At 39.8% G+C, this 17,456-nt stretch overlaps 1 protein-coding gene across 4 annotated transcripts in view; it reads left to right on the top strand.

The window, feature by feature from the left end:
- The window catches only part of SAMD12 (sterile alpha motif domain containing 12), a 170,597-nt gene that overhangs the window by 13,246 nt on the left and 139,895 nt on the right, over positions 1-17,456 (top strand). For all 4 annotated transcript variants that reach the window (XM_066335143.1, XM_066335159.1, XM_066335133.1 and 1 more), the window contains exon 2: positions 5,130-5,305. In XM_066335143.1, the coding sequence (XP_066191240.1) occupies positions 5,130-5,305 (176 nt within the window). The remainder of the gene's footprint in view (positions 1-5,129; positions 5,306-17,456) is intronic.

Below are 17,456 nucleotides of genomic sequence, written 5' to 3'. Positions count from 1 at the left end.
CAAGTTCCCACCACAGAAAGCTTTCAATGCAAGTTGAGCAGCAATTGTTGGGGGAACATGAAGAGAGATTAATCAGCTGAGGTGGGGTTTTCAGCATGCAAAGGAGAATATAAGTGATCTCAATCTGGGTAAAGGGTTGTATTAGTGAGATGTGGATGATACATGAATATTGAGATTGTATGGAAGAATATTGGAAGAGGTTCTGTTTAAAAATCTAATACTGCTGATAGTGGTATTAGGCTGATACTGTGAGCTGATTTGGAGGATGTTTGTTGTCTTGATGTACTGTTAAAATTTGGGACTTATGAGGTGGACGCAGTTTGGTAGAACGAAGAGGTGCTGAGGCAGTAGGGGTATTGTCAAAGGAGCAGTGTGGGAAAGGGGTCTGAATGCAGGGGGCAAGGATGAGTTAGCTTTAGCCAATACCAGGGTAAGGAGGAGTAATGGTCTGAACAATATTTTAGCCAGAAACTACTTTGTCTGGAGAAAGATTTTTTTTTCCAGATGAATGCCATTAAGTCCTAAAAGACATTTAAGATGTGTCAGCTGAGAGAGTTAGAGTGCTTGGGCTGTGGTGCAGTTAGTAATTTGTGATTATTTTCTAAGAGGTGTTTAGACTGAGTTCTATGGGATGTTAGCCCTGGGTGCTGTCAGCCCACCAAGGCCCATTAGGTTTAACAGTTGATCCTGGGTTTAGAACTGATCTTATATAGTTAAAATTATATAAGATGTAAATTTAAGAAGAGAATAAATTGTTGACTGAACATTGACCTCTTACACTGCCTTTAACCAATCTTGGAAGGGAATAATTTTGGTTTGTATTGACACTTAAAAGGAGGCAAGAGGTCCACCTCTGTCTGCCACAAAGATGGACCTATGAATTCTGTGTGCTAACAGGAAATAACAGACCCATGCAAGAAAATATTTCTTGCTCCTATTCTCTGTGTAGCTGAGGGTTGGAGGTAGCACTAGAAGAAAATAATAGAGCTGGCTACCTAAAGGTGTGTCATGACAAAGAAAGATAAGCTTTGCCAAGTGGCTAAGCTATTTGTTCTCCGTAAGAGATTATTATCCCTAGAAAATAAAAAGTTCTCTCTCCCTACTTTCCCCCTTCCCCCCTTCAATATTAGCAACTCTGGAAAAGTCCCCTAAGACAAGCCTGTGTTTTTTTTAACCACTCACCTGTTTCTAATTAAAAGACAGTGGTCATCTATGTCATTGCGAGCAGTCACTTCCATTTTTTCTCTTTTGTATCCTGAAGGAGCCCAGCAAAAGGCATTGGTGAAAAAGCACTAGCATTCATTGCTCTTGAATGCATGATGGGCTAAGAGTCAAGCAGCATCTTGCCAAGTGACTTTTTTAATTTTTAAGCCATCCAGCTGTTTATAGATTATAAAACCACTGAAGTTGCAAAACAGCATTAAGATCAAGTCCTACCCTTAACCCAGCACTGGCATGTCCACCACTAAACCATGTCCTGAAGTGTCATGTCTACATGTTTTTTTACATACTTTCAGGGATGGGGACTCCCCCACTTCCCTGGGCAGCCCATTCCAATGCCTGACAATGCTTTTCATGAAGAATTTTTACTAATATCCAATCTAAACTTACCCTAGCACAACCTGAGGCATTTTTCTCTGATCCTGCCACTTGCTACCTGGGGGAAGAGATGGACCCTTACCTGGCCACAGCTTTCCTGCAGAGAGTTGTAAGAGAGTGGTAAGGTCTCCCCTGAGCCTCCTTTTCTCCAGGCTAAACAGCCTCAACTCGCTCAGGTGTTCCTCATTAGACGTCAGACCCTTTCCCAGCTCCATTGCCCTTCTCTGGACACACTCCAGCCCCTCACGGTCCTCTTTGTACTGAGGGCACAGACCTGGACACAGCACTCGAGGTGTGGCCTCACCAGTGCTGAGCACAGGGAGACAATCCCTGCCCTGTTCCTGCTGGCCGTGCTGTTCCTGATCCAGGCCAGGTGCCATTGGCCTTCTTGGCCACCTGGGCACAAACTGGCTCATGTTCAGTCACTGTCTACCAGCACCCCAGATCCTTTTCCAAGGGCACCTTTCCAGCCACTGTTCCCCAGCCTGTAGCAGAACCCCTGCATGGGGTTGTTGTGACCCAAATACAGGACTCAGCACTTGGTCTTGTTGAAATTCACACCACTGGCCTTGGGCCATCACTCCAGACTGTCCGGATTCCTTTGTAGAGCTCTCTTACCTTCCAGCAGATAATACCCCCAAGCAACTTAGTGTCATCTGCAAGGTTTCTGAGGGTACCCTTGATCCCTTTTTTCCAGACTGTTCATAGCTATTAAATAGGACTCGCCCTGGGGAACACCACTTGAGACCAGTCACCAGCTTGATAAAACTCCATTCACCACGACTCCCTGGGGCTGGCCACTCAGCCAGGTTTTTACCCAGTGGACAGTACACCAATCCAAGCGTGGAAAGCCATTTCTCCAGGAGAAGGCTGTGGGAGACAGTATCAAAGGCTTTACTAAACTCCAGGTAGACAACATCCACAGCCTTCCCCGCATCCACCAAGTGTGTCATGTGGTTATACATAGAAGGAGATAAGGATAGTCATCATGCTGCCATGTTATTGAAGCCTGGGTCATTTGCTCCCTCTAATGCATGGTAAATTAGTGCTATAACCCAGAAGGGTCTCCTTGTTCATCCCATGCCACCCTTCTCCCTAATCTCTGTTGTTTGGGGGCACTGGGAAGGGAGGAGTTGCTATTCACAGGAAACTTGCTGCTGGCAGTGTTCTTCCAGGCAGTTTTAAGTCCCACTGTGCTATGTAATTTCTCTTTGGTGAGCACTGAAACTGGGCTGACAGCCAAAAACTGCTTGTTTCTGAACGTTGCTGTGTTAGTGTGTTAGGGTTTCAAAGGTGTCTCTAGGAGTCTTCCTATTCAGCTAGCCAAGATCCTTGCAGAAGACAGTTGGTGGAATTTTTTTGGATTGCATTTGATACCAAAAGTCTTTTCACTGCTGATCAGTCCTCATTGGAGCAAGGTGTGCTAGGAGTACTTTTACAGGTTGGTTAAGATATGCTTACATTTTTTTGTATAGGTGGGGAGTTAATTTAGTTACTAACAGAACAGTTTTCATTATTGTGCTGTGAAAATAGTCATTCTTGGTGAATCACATCTACCTGTGGTCTGAAGGATAAGCAAAGAAGTTGTTAATAGTTGTTTCTTTTGGGTGGGTAAATATGATCTAGAGGAGCTAAATAATAGTAGGTGGATATAAACTAGGAGAAAGAGGATTTTTTTTGGTGTCTTGAAGCACACTGATGTAAATATAAACCACAGAATCAAATTTCTTTTTAAGTTCCCATAGGAGGTGTTTCTATCCCTGGCTTTCATATGTAGGTATTGTAGTGGTTGCAGAGATCACTTATTTTTTAGAATTATTTGGATTTTTTTAAAAAGATCCCAGGGAAAAACTGTCAACATTTTGGCCTCTGATTTAATTCTGTACCAAGGAATTGCTGTAACTTAGGCTTGTTATAAATGCCTATTATAAAGTTGGCTTTTCGCAAGATGTGTGTTATATGATTAATAACTTTGTGGTAAGGATATATGTTGGGGTTTTTTTCTGCTAATAGTAAAGAAAATTAGGCATAGTGGTAGTAGTGATATAGTATGCCTAAACTGTCTGTTTGGCTGGGATAACATCCAGTGAACATGTAAAGAAGACCCTGCCATGGATATACCAACTATCAGCATCGACCACGAAGAAAGTACGGACCAAGGCCCAAGCTGGAGGTGATAATGAAGACACAGCCAAGAAACAGGCATGCTCCAAAAAGGTGGAGGGGCCATGCAGAATAGTTCCTGGAATATGGAAACTAGTTTATGGAAAAATACGAATATTCAACAGACTGATACAGTAGAAAGGGTATTTAAAGAATGTCTCTGATATAGCAGGATGTGGACCTATTAATATTAAACCTATTTCTTAAAATTTACATGAAAGTGAACCTTGTTTTTCACAGGCTCAAAATTTTCAATTAGGACTCTAGGATTTAAGCTGAATAGATTTTCAAAAGGTGCTATAGTTAAAGAACCCTTTGCTTTCACTGGCAGCTTGAGCCGTTTCCTATGAGAGGCTTTCAAGGGCTGATCTGCAGCTGGTAGAAACTGGTAGTTCTGATTCCTTCCCCAGCTCCCCACCCTTTGCTTCTAAGCCAAGCAAGAGTTAAAGAGCAGCTTTTATTTTGGCTGTACATTGTAGTTTAGGTTTCTATTCAGATCTGTCAAACATTGCACCACAGTATCTGGGCAAAGGTCTTTTGTACACAGGGGAAGTTGGGACCATTAATTACAAGTAGTGCTAAAAGTAGCCCAGTTATGCAGGAACGTAAATGCAAAAGTCAGTCACATAAAGGGGAAGTTGCCTCAGAATCCACACATTTTTAAAATCACTACTATCTGTGTGAGTACTGAAACTGAAAATTTGGGTAGAAAAAAAGGTACTGCCATAGTTCTAAATGGGCATTTCTGTTGTATAGTTTGCATTTGTTTTATTTTTTCTCTGGATGCTTTCCTAATTCTGCTGTCATTAGTGCCTACCTCATTATATACTCCCAGGGAATACATCTCTCTTGCTTGTTAGGATGGTGTAGGTGGTAACTTGCAGTGGTACAAAGGACTGAAGGAGAGATAATCAGCTGGATAAGTCATTGCTCTGTGCAGAGACTGACTTGCTCATTTTTTTGTGCACAGCTTATTTATACCACATTCTTTAAGACCTAGAATGTTGCAAGAATTGAAAATGTAATAGAAAACCTTCTGCCTGTTTGCTTAGAAAGGAAAAGAAGTTATGGTTGGATGATGAACATTTAATAAAAGCTCTCAGTTGAGGGTCTTGGATGCTTCAGTGAATCCAGCAGAGCACAGTTCCACATGGTAGCCTGCTCTAAACAAATTTATACAGTGCTGCATTCCTTTCATTTTCTTTCTCAAATATTTCACCTTGAATCCACATCAAGGTACAGATAGTTCATTTCCTTTGGTCTGACATAGCTCTGGTTACCACATGGCATTTCTCAGTAGTTTGTGCTAAATGTTTGAAACATTGGGTTCTTCTTTCCTAAAACAGTTTCTCATATTTTTTTCCTAGCTATCCATTGCAATCTGAATCCAAATGGTATTGATCACCCTGTCCCCACAGAAGGTATTAACCTGCAGCTTGAAGGCGAAGGAATTGATCCACCTGCAGTGAAGAGCACCGGTACTCCAAAAGGGCCTGACTCAAAAGACACACCCAAGAGACAAGTGGAACCAGAAATATCTAAGGTAGGCAGGATTGCCTTCTTATTTATTTTGGTTAGTCTTTAAGAATCCAGGCTTCTTGAAGTCCTGGTTTCTACTTAAAAAGCGTTTATCATCCTTTTAAAGACATACAAATGTGTAAAAATAACAACCTGAGGAAGTGGGTTTTACAGAAGCAAGGTGTGCTGTGGAGTTGTAGCATACACACATCTTGGATATTGCACTATCTATTTTTCTCTAAATGAAGATAATTAAAGTAATGGGATCTCTCTTTTTCAGGCACTGTGGAGACTCTTTTTCCAAATGACTTGGGTAACTGAAAGCAGAATGGGCAGGGATATGTTTTTCTTTAGGGCTTTTTCTTTTTTTTTTTTTTTTTTTTCCTTGGGGCAGGTAAAGGAGGAGAAAAGTTCTATGGATTTTTTCTATATGTGGATTTTTATATGGGTAACTGATTTTAATAATCTGTTACACTCATTTTAGGTAAAATACCAGGCCAGTTCTTCCATGTCTGGTAGGACAGTGAGCAAACATAGTTGAGAGATGAGGTCCTTAAAACAAATGTGTCTGTTCTTACTCATAAGCTTCTACTTCCTGTATGAGTGCAGTAGACATGACTACCAACTGCAAGTGAATGTGTGTACTCCAAATATCTTGGTATAGGACAGTAATTTTTCATATTAGATACATTTTTAACTGGAATCACAGAATATTCTGAGTTGGAAGGGACCCCAGAAGGATCATCAAATCCAACTCCTAAATGAACGGCCCATACGGGGATTGAACCCCCAAGCTTGGCATTACTAGTGCCAGGCTCTAACAAAGGAAGCTGGTCTCAGGGTCAAAGGAAAGATAAGGCAATGTTATAAAATAATTGGGAAACGTTCTTTAAAAGCCTTATCAGTATTTTTGATTCTTAAAAGCCTAACACCAGGAGTTTGAGGGTAATTTCTACACAGTGGAAAATTGAGTTTTTACTGAATCTGACACTTTGAGAGTTATTAGAGCAAGTAAATTGCTCTTTTTTTTACAGGTTCAAAAAGGCAATATATATTATTTCAATGACTGAACAAACAGAAGTATTTCCTACTGCCAACAGTAAAATAAACCTAAAAAATAATACACATATGGTTGTGATGTATTTCACTTTTAGAATAAAATAGTATTAAATGTTTTGAGCAGTTGCCTTGACAATAAAGGCTTGGTGTGAATTCTCCATTTTAATTTTTATCTAAAATATCTAGTTTAAAATTAATAGAGTTTAGCTCATTTCATTCTGACCTAGTGCATCAAACTAGATCCTCCATTACAGGCTTGCAGCAATTAAAAAAACCCTGCTACTTGCAATCTGTTTGGTGACCAATTATCAAGCACCTTGCTGATTTGTCATGAACCCTTGGAGAACAGGTTTGTGGTTACTGCTTTGGAATATCCATTTGGTAACAAGACCATCAGACTGTGAATGTGTTTTGAGACAAAGCTCAGCTAATAAGGCATTTGCCCGGCTTTCCACAAAGGCAAGCTAACCCTGCTCATGTTTCAACATCAGCAGATGAAAATCTGCCCCATACTGAAAGCTGAGGAGGTGTGTTAAACTCAGAGGTCTTACAAACTTGGGAGTGAAGGAAGCTAAATGGTGCAATAGGGCTCCCAGTGGAGAATGGGCTCGTGTGTAGTTGGCATGGAATACAGTCATATCAAACTTGTCTTTGCTTGCAAAGGATTTATCCTAATGAAATCAGAGTGAAATGCATCAGTGATTTAATGTAAGTGAGCCTGTTTTCACTGTTTGAGCTGTGATTGTTGGACTGATGAATATAAAACAGGCTGTTCTTGCTGGAGATAGCTGGGGAAGAGGGGAAGTGTGATGCTGTCAAACTACTGAAATCAACTATTGGATTCCCACATCTGATTGCAGTAGCTTTATTCAGGTAAATGGGCATGCTTCAGATTTAAAACCAACCAAACAAACAAACTGTATTTTTGCTTAATGGAATAAGCTTAGCATAATAGAATCAAGCAAATGGAATGAACTATTTTTCTAAATTTAAAGCTGCCTTGTTAGTAACTATGTCTTTTATGTGTGTATTAATTTAGTGATGTTTTTCATCTCGATTCATATGTTATAGCCTGAGGTGGTCTGTCTTTTCTGGCTTGCTCTGCCTTAAGTTTCAATGTTGTTTTGCTTTGTCCTCTAAATGTGAATATGGAGTTGGACTTCAGGTTGTGTAGCTTTAAAATTAAGCTGCCATCAGGAAACTTCATCTATGCAATCATATATGTACAGTGGAAAGATGAGCAGGAATTTAGGGAAGTTTTGTAAATAAAACATTGTGAGCAGACCCATTTCTTTTATATTTCCATTGCACAGTTCTTTTTAGAAGGATTTCTTTGCAGTCTATGTATTCAAATAATATTAACACATTACCTCACATTCACAGTAGTGAGACCTGTGTTGCACAAAGCAGTGCAATAGATTGAATATAATTTAAGATGCCTCCTAGGCTCTTGTTCCTGCTTTCAGCTTTCTAATTTGTCATCAAGACCGCTTCCAGCACTTTAAAGATCTGGCTTTGCTGTCCGAAGAAACAAACAAAATCTCCTTTCTGATGAAGTGTGTCCTTTTTTTTTCTGTCCTCAGCTATGGGAATAAAGAACAGTAGTATCTCTTGGGTCACAGACAGATTTAAAGTTCCTTTTTATGCAGCTACTGTAATGTAAATATGGGAGTACAAGTGTTTGTTTCTATATTTGGGATGCAGACAACAGAAAGTATAGCTCCAGTGAAGGATCCCTCATTTTTAACTTCCTGATGAATATGGAATCTAGTATTTATAGGCTGACTGAGGTAGAATTATAATGGAAAATGGAACAATAATCTTACTCTCCCTGAGCTGGTTCCCTAAGGAACCAGCTTGTTACAAATATGACCTAGTCCAAACCAGCAAGATTATTCATAACTAAAATGATGTCCATTATCTAGTCAGACTCTGATAATGTAAAGGATAGAATACAAATTAAGGAAAATATATGCAGTGTAAAAATGTTTCATTTTTTATTTATGTATATCAATATAGACATTTTCTTGATCAGTAACTGATCAAGATTTTATATACCAGCATTCCTGGTATATAAAAACAGTTCAGGCAGTTGAGTGGTCACTTTCACACAGCAGTAAAAGTCACTGGAGAAAGCAAGGGTGGTTTTTTAATATATATTTTAAAAATTAATTATTTCTTTAACACCATTTATATTTATCCACTGTTATGCATTTTCTGGAATTCTTATCTTTTTTCATTGAAATGTTACTTCTGGTTCTTATGTCTGATGTATTTGGTTTTAATACCATAGTCACAGAGTAGAGTTCTGTTAAAAACAAGCTTGTGAAAGTTTTGCTATGGTTTGGAATCCTGTACTTCTCTAAACATAGGCTTTAACAGAAGGCAGCTTTTCTAAGGAGATTCAGAAAATGATCTCTTACAGCAGTATTGACTTTTATCAAGTCCTCCCACATGATGCACTCACAAAGCCTTGTTGCTGGTGAGCGCGAGACCCAAATCTGGGCTGTCGCTCATTAGGAGGTTATTTATTCAGGGAGTTTTCTTTCCTAAGTAAGGTGTGCATATCTGGTGACACCTTTTTTCTCATTATGTGGTAGCAGCAATAGCAAATAATAAAGGCTTTTTAAAGGCAACTACTGCTGTTAGGCTTTTTATGTTGTGCTGGCAATTGCAGGTTTTTTTATATGACTCGAGAGAAATTAACAGTCCTTTAAAATGTTCACAAAAACTATGAAAAGAAACCGGTAAAAGAAGTGAGAAGCTTTTATCTTGTCTTCTGTTGATAAGTGCTATATAGACACCAGTTAGACTATGTTTTGTTGCAGTGTAGCTCATTAGTTCTTTTGGTTGCTTTTGCTTTCTTAAAAAAACCCTTTTTTCAAAATTATATTGAGCAACACTGAAGGGCCAACTGAACTCAGTACCAAGAGGATAAGAATTCTTCTCAGCTTATTGGGCTCAGTTCAGGACTGACTGGGGTGGAAACAGCTCCTCTGACTTCCCTGGGAGGGATCTGCTCTGATCAGAAAGTATTTGGGAAGGGTGAGGAGTGTCAAGCATATAGTGAGAAGTCCAAGCACAGAAGAGTAAGGCTTTTGAGTAATAAAAGTGTTACAGAATTCCTAGAAATATTAAAATTTTGTCAGTTATTTAAATAAAAAAATGTCCTGGTATTGTTTTGTAACAAGACACTAGGAAAAGTAATTTTCTAGAAGAATTCTCCAGTTTTTTAATCAGTGGCTTCTGCTTCACGGTGTTCATCCTTTTATGTCAAGTGTCAAGCTTATCAAATGGGTTGGTTGAGAAAGACAGTCTGAGTGAGACAGCAATCTGATCCCATGGCAGGGGGTTGGAGCTAGAGGATCATTACACTCCCTTCCAACCCAAACCACTCTATATCCCCTCCATACCCCCACGTTTTTTTAACCTTTTTTTGCAGCTGAGAAACATCAATGCTCTCTGAACTGGGACAATGAGCTTTTACCATTTTGTGTTGTTTTCCTTTTGTGAGACTTCTGGTGGCCACAGGATAGGGGTAAAAGAACCCAGATTAGACTGATTAAAGTTAAGGAACATTTTTCTGTTCAAGTGAAGGTTCAGCGAAACCCCAGCTGGGCTGTTCAGCTCCACCAGATTTTGCTTTAAAATTGTGTGTCAGGGTGTTTGAATTGCAGATCTCTCTCTGTTTCTGAGCGAGCTGCTGACCCTAGATGGGGAAATGTTGCTTTACTGATAGATAGTTTGCTTTTCTTAACTTACTTACTTTTCTGGAGAAGCAGTTAACAGATTACCAATGTCCACATCAGATCACTACAATGAAAGCCAATAGATACGGTGTGAATGTGATTTTTTCCCCTCTTCCAATTCTGACTGTGATAGTGACAAAACACCACTTACTGCATTGGGTCTTCTTTATAACTAGCAAAAATGGGCACAGAATCTCAACCTCTCAATGTGGGTTTAAAAATATTTGGTAAATGTTATTATCTCATAGCTGAAATATTACACTTCAGGACTTGTGTGCCTTTCTAGTGTCTCATTCAGTGATTATTAGTAGTACACAATAATTAGTGTGCCTGCTTCTATCTTTATATTCAGTGCACTTTTTCATGTGCTGCATAGTTGTAAGTATCCATGTAAATTGGGCTGAAATGTTTGATGTGTATATCCCTTCTTCTCTCAGCCTGTCATTCATAATTGTGACCTCTAGCTGAAGCCTGAAGTTTCAGAACCATGCAGTAAACAAACCTCTTATCCTGAGCTGTGAAACAGCAGTGCTGAGTGACTTTGTGCATTTCAAGCCACTGAGAGATGTTTCATTTACCATTTAGGGATTTCATGGCAGTGAGTGAAGTGCTGAAGTACCTGTAGTGCAAAATAGAGCTGCTTAGTTCAAAATCCACACTCTCACAACCAAGGAAACAAGAAACATCTCTCTGTTGGGGTCCTGTAAGCCAGTTTACCACTGGAGGACAAATGTCTGATTCAAAATCCAAGTATATTCTTGTTGTAGCGTGATTTTTGCCATTGCTGTATCATCCATTCTTACTATAAATAGTTTAATATGAAGCCCCACATTTTTACAGCAAGTTTTCTCCATTTAGCATAAAAGATCTGGTTTCTCCTGTTCATTCTGTTCACAATGTCAGCATGCCTGAGGATTCTGAAAAATGTCATCTCCCTTGACAGCAATCATTTTGAAGTGGGAGATCTTGACAAGTTAGTGTGTTGTGCTCTGTCCAGGACAGTGAGGGAAAGGAAGGGCAGGTGGAAAGGACCATTTGTGTCCTACTTTGCCCCTCATCTGAAAGTGGGATTATTTTCCTATTGGTTTTCTCCCCACAGGAAATCAAAATAATGAACTCAGACAAATTCATAGCTCTTTAGGTGATATAAGTAGAACAGGTGAAATTTATTCACAAAGACACTATTGTCTGACCTTCCAAACAAGAAGCCTTTGTGAAGTTCACCTGTACCAGCAAGCTCTATTTATGACTTCAGTTCATCAGGTGATATTAGGAAGAGGAATTTGTTAGGATTTTTACAGCTAGATTTTTCAACAGTTGCAGTGTGACTTTCAGAAAAAAATCAAGGATGAAAACATTTTCGGTAGTTACATGCATGCAAGTGCTTGCATGTGGAGGACATCAAGGTGTTGGCCCCTGGGAAGTGGTGCAGTCTGTGACCCTGAGGTGTGCTCGGGGCTTCACAAATGCACAGCAATAGGTGGCTTCTGCTGCAGAGAGACAGCCCTTGCATAGGGCTGCCTTGAGCAGATGGTTACAAAGAGGCAGCTGAGAGAGCATAAGGAGGGAAGTGTAGTCTGATCTGGCTGCTGTTGTCCTGTGAAAACTATCAGTGTGAAATTTGTGTTCTTCCTCGTTACACTAGTGTGAAAAGAAGCAACAATTGCAGTACATATTAGCAAACATAAGCAGTAAAAAGCTGTGATAGTATTCTAGAAGTGGGATGTCTTGTACTATAAGCACGTGTAGACACAGACACCTTATTTAAAACAACTTCACTTTGGGGGAAAAGAAATGTAGATAAAAAAGATGGAGCTTAGAGGAAAAAGCAATTCCATACAGCATGTGGATGCATAATGTACTTACAGTGCCAGTTTTGCTGCTTGCCACATTGTGAAGCTGTTTTACAAAGCCATCCAAACCCTTTGCTTTCACTTTGAAAATACTTTAAGGGCTACTTTAAGGGCTTCAAAAATAAAGCAGTATTTTATTGACACAGCTGCCTTGTTGGGGATGGAAAAATATAGAATTCCCTGCTCAAGAAAATAATAGCATTATGATTAGAGGGATTGCAAAATGTACTGTGGAACCAATTTAGTCTTTAAAATGGAAAATACTCCACTACTGACACCACAGGTCTGTGAATGGTGTGTTTTACTTGAGTTATAACTCATGAGTATAATATAATAAAATAAGCTATTTTATTAATCTGCCTCTTATGTTTGCTGGAAGTTGCCGTAGTCACTATAGAATCATAGAACAGTTTGTTTTGGAAGCAGCCATAAAGATGATCTTGTTCCAGCCACCCTGGCATGGGCAGGACACTTTTCACTAGACCAGATTACTCAGAACTCCAGCCTGGCCTTGGACACTTCTGGGGAATGGGGCATCCACAACTTCTCTGAGCCACCTGTTCTCGTGCCTCACCACCACTACAGTAAAGATTTTTTTCCGCTATCTAATCTAAACCTATTGTCTTTCAATTTGAAGCCATCCTCCCTGTCCTGTTACTACATGTCCTTGTAAAAAGTCTCCTCCATCTTCCTTGTAGGTTCCTTTCTGATACTGGAAGGCTGCAGTTAGGTCACGCAGAGCCTTCAGGCTAAATAATCCCAATTCTCCCAGCCTTTCCTCGCAGGAGAGGTGCTCCATCTAATCATCTTGGTGACCTCCTCTAGACTCACTCCAACAGGTCCATGTCCTTCTGTGCTGCGGACCCCAGAGCTGGATGCAACACTGTATGTGGGGCCTCCATCAGAGCAGAGTAGAGGGGCAAAATCACCTCCACCTTTCTCTACAAGTCCTTTCCATTTTGAAAAATAACCTAATTGTGGAGAACTGGGAGTGAGAAGTGTCACAGTCATGAAAAGAGTGTGGGACTGTAGTGGCCTTGATAAAGTGTGGAAGGAGTTTCTTGGGTTATCAGCACTGAAAAGGGAAGGAATTTCATTAGAAGAGTCTGGAAAAGGATGGCCTGGGGCAGATTGAGGTCTATCTTTCCCTGAGTTTCTGTGGGTAGAGTTCAGTTTGCTGATGAGAGCAACTTAAATTACATGTCTGTGTGTAAACTAGGTATGTAAACTCCTCTTACGTTTTGTGGACTCTAGTCAGTGTGCTCAGAGGAGCACAGAGAGGGATCAAGCTCAGTCTGAAGTGGGCAGTGTTCACCTGAAGCTGTCTACATTTTGCCACTTGAGTTTAGGTGTTTGGATCTCAAACTCAGTTCTGTCCTCTACCTTACCAGCTAACCAGCCTGTGCATATTGAAATGGTTGTCCATGTCTGTTGGACGTGAAATCATGTGTTAGAAGACTGTTTCAGAAGCTGCATTTACCTCAAAAATCATACTTGGAACAATATAGGATAGACTACTCACATTTATATATGATTATGTTGAAAATTACGTTCTGGCAAGCAAATACTGTGTAATCTGAAAAAAAGTGTCTTACCTTTTGGATTAAAAGCAAATTATTGGGGTCTGTGTTTCATTTTTACCCTCTTCCTTTAATTGGTTTGTGACTTTTAGAATCCGTTTGCTCTTCTCTAGAAGTGAAGCTTTTCCTGTCTGGTTCAGTTTACCCAAGTATAGAAGAATATTCGTAACTAGGACCAATTAAAACTGTTGTTTCAGTAGAAATCTGAGATGTGGAATACATTTGCTAACAAAATTTTGTCTCTTGCATGTGTATGTAGGTTTAATTGATTGTTCAGGTCAGGCTGAGAGTCTGAGAGTAACAAATGCAGCAGCACGTTTGCTGCTGTTCCCATTTTTCTCCATGGGACAGATTCTCAAGCTGTTTTCCATGATGGGTAATGATAGGGGCTTGTGCTGGTGCTTTGTCGTGCCTCTGGTTTTGATTGGAAGTGTTTACTGGTTGGAGACTGAAGTAAACTGGTGTTTAGCTCTGAGGGGCCTCTAGGCACTGCGGAAATGCCAACAATAATGACCTCTGATGTCAGGGAGGATTTTCAGTATTTTCTCATGTCATGCTTTGCAAATACCAGTTCTTTTTAGCTGTTTCTGAATGTAGGCTTCTGTCAGAAGTATTCCGATTTTATCTAAATTCTACAGTCAACTGCAGATTATTGTGTTGCTGATGTACCACTGCAGGGAGCAGGAAAACCACTCTCAAGTGTTAAAGATGCATTTTCTATGATGCTATGTATCATCCATGGGGCAAGCAGAAGATAAGGTGAATGTTGTGTTTTATGAGAGACAATTCTTCCCTTTTCCTTTTTCGTTTTTTTGATCAACTCATTTGTAAGTAGCATGGGGTTTCCTTGCCTGTAATGCCATTAAGTGAAACTTTGATACAGTAATTCAGCCTGGGGGGTGGCTTTAAGTGCCTGTGTCCTACTTCTAGTACTTCTGTGCTTCTACTAATGTTGATGGTGTGCTTTTATATTGTCATTAGCTCTTGGAATTCGCAGAGTTAGTTCAAAAATGAGAATGATGTCCAAGTATGGCACACTCTTAAAGTGAAAGAAGCATTGCAAGTGCACAGTGAGAGGGCAAGGCAGAGTGAGGAAGCAATACAATAGCATGTTTCTTTGAATTTGGGAGGTGCTAATGTGAAGCTGAGGCCTTTGGCTCTTGTGGTGAGGAAACTTTCCTATCTGACCATCCAGAGTCATAGAGTGTTACTCTGGGAGTCACACTAGCACGACCTGAGCTGAGACCTAGGCCCTTTACAGTCACACCCCATACATTGAGATGTCAGATGAAGTTTCTTACTGCCTCGACCTTAGCTTTTCCATAGCAGAGCCTCAGACACCTGGATGCTTAAAATAATTTCATCAGGGTGCAATAACAAAATAACAAATCGAGCTGCTGCCTCTTAGGAAGGAGCCCAAACAAAGGAAACACTAGGCTTTTGTATCCATATAGTCTAAGCATTGGAAACTCTGGGCTTTTCCTGCTTGGTCACTGGCTCCTGCTGTGTCTCTGAGTTACCTGGCTGGTGCCACAGGTCCCTGAGTTCTTTGCTATGTGAAGGGTCAGTTCCAGTTCTCAGCGTCTTGCCTCAGGCTTCTGCAGCCAAAGCTCAATCTGCAGCTGCTCACCGAGCTACCTGAACTGAAGATATTCCTGAGCACTTGGAAAAGACAAACATTATTGGTGATAGTGGCATGAAACATCACAAGTAAATTTGGTTTTAGAGATTAGGGCATGTGTATCCACTTCTATCAACATATCAACAGTTTAAGAAGAGAAAAGAGATTACGTTTTAGGTTTTCTTCTTACTTTAGCTTTTGAACTGTCTCTTGTTCTGTTTGTAAAAACTTGTCATACTTTCCTATTCTCTGAATATTCCAGCTGCCATCTTCAGTCTGCCATCCCTGTCAGACTCTACAGATTGACACACAGCCATCTTCTGCCTGCCAGATCAGTTCCCACTTTAGCTGCCAAGCTGCTTCTGTCACCCCTAAAGCCTAGATGAGAGTATCTTTTCCCCACCTACATGAGGAGTGTCTTTTCTCATCTACACCCCTGTGGAGAGCAAAGAATTCACTTGAGTCAGGGTTAGCTACAATAGTTAAAACTAATATAACATTCAATCTTGCTTTGCAAACTGTTGCCTGAAATGGGAGATGCTGTTCCTCATCCCAGTAGTGCTACTAACCCCATCACCTATGCCTGATTCAGAATGTGCTTAGGGCTTCCACCAGTCTGACTGTGAGTGTGCAGTGGGAGAAGCTCAACATGGGTTTCAAGAGGCAGCTGTGTCCATCTCATGTTCCTCATCAGCTCACAGATGTGACTCTTTGCAACCTCAAGAGCTGCTACAGTAGAAGCAGTGAGAGTGTGCAGCCCTGGCTGCTGGGGAGAAGAGCAACTCTTTGGGTTACAGGCAGCTGTTATATTGACCATTTTTGCTAATGTAAATGTGGCATTTCTGCTCACACAACTGCTAACAGTCACTAAATGATCTGGAGCATCAATTCTTCCATCTCCCTTATGTCCAACTCCTTATCCAGAGTTCACAGTTATTACTGGTAGAGGCTAGTAACCTAGAAGATTTACTTGGTAGGATGAATATTTCTAATTCTACCAATGTCTAGGAATTAATATTGTGATGATGCATCAAGCTGCACTTCTGGGGTTAACTGTGTCTTTAACATGCATATCTAAAAATAGAAAACCTTCAGCACTGAACAAGGTAGAGTTACTGCATATCTTGAGGCCTTTTTTCTATCTTTAACAAAGAAAATCTCCTAAGTGGGTATTATGTTCTGCCAATTTTCTTTTTTCCTCTGATGTCTGTAAGTGCATCCATCGAGTACTGATGACTTTGCTGACCTAGACACCCTCTACTTTTTTTGCCTTTTTTTTCCTTGCTTTAAACAAAAGCATGACAATAGAGTCTGTACCTAATGGTTTTAGAACTGCTGTTAATCCATCTTTCATTCAAGGCTGATTGCTTTCAATCTTAGTAGTATGCTTTAGACTGTGAAAGATGTTGTGAATATCTTTTCATTATTAAAGGATAGATGTGACTGAACTTCAGCACACGTATGCTGAAAGTAGTCTTCTATCTAAATAAAGCTTGTGATAGGTTTGAAGATGTATTTTTAAATAATCAATACAATAATCAATATTGAATAAATAGAAAGACATTTTCTGGAGGTAAAAGCTATCACAATAGTATGTTCTCCTTCAGGTATGACTGTTTCAAACATACTTCTCTTATAGTAAGTTGGAACTTTTGCATTTTTTTAAGGTTTGTCCTTAAGAGCAAATAGCTTAATTGTTAACATTTCAGCACTAGGTGATAATATGTGAAGTTGATGAGGAAAACTGAGATTGCTGTTCAATGTACTTTCCTGAACTCTCGTGAAGCCTTTATTTTTGACTGTAGAAGAAGAATCTGAAATGCTTTTTAATGTTTGTACTTATTTAACTTTAACCATGGATTTATTTTTCTTTAGGGAAGACTACTCTGTGGTTTGCAAACTGTAGTTCATGGTCCACAATGACCGGTAGCAGGTTATTTTGGAAAAGTTTTTTTCTTGAATAATTACCGGCTTTGTTTATTATAGCTGCTTTCCCTTTCTCTCTGTTGAAATAGTTTAGTATTGGAAGGTCTTAATTTTTAAAGAGTGTTTTTTAAGGGGAGAAAAAAAAAAGAATAGTGTCAAATAAAATGCTTAGATCAGGTAGGTGTTCAGCATGTTGATTAAACTGTCAAATTCAGGAGAAATTCAATTAGTTGTGTGTTTCCATTGTACATACTGCACCTTCTGCCTTTTGCTGTGAAGAAAACAGTATGAGATACTACCTATCTGTTTGATTTTGGTTGGGGTTTTTTTGTTTTAGTTTGGGTTTTTTCATGTTGACCTTTTATTCCCTGCTCTGATTTCCAGATTC

Source organism: Sylvia atricapilla, chromosome 1 (assembly GCF_009819655.1).
Source record: "Sylvia atricapilla isolate bSylAtr1 chromosome 1, bSylAtr1.pri, whole genome shotgun sequence".
NCBI lineage: Eukaryota > Metazoa > Chordata > Aves > Passeriformes > Sylviidae > Sylvia > Sylvia atricapilla.
Note: the sequence above shows the minus strand (reverse complement) of the source record. Positions and strands in the feature narration are given on the sequence as shown.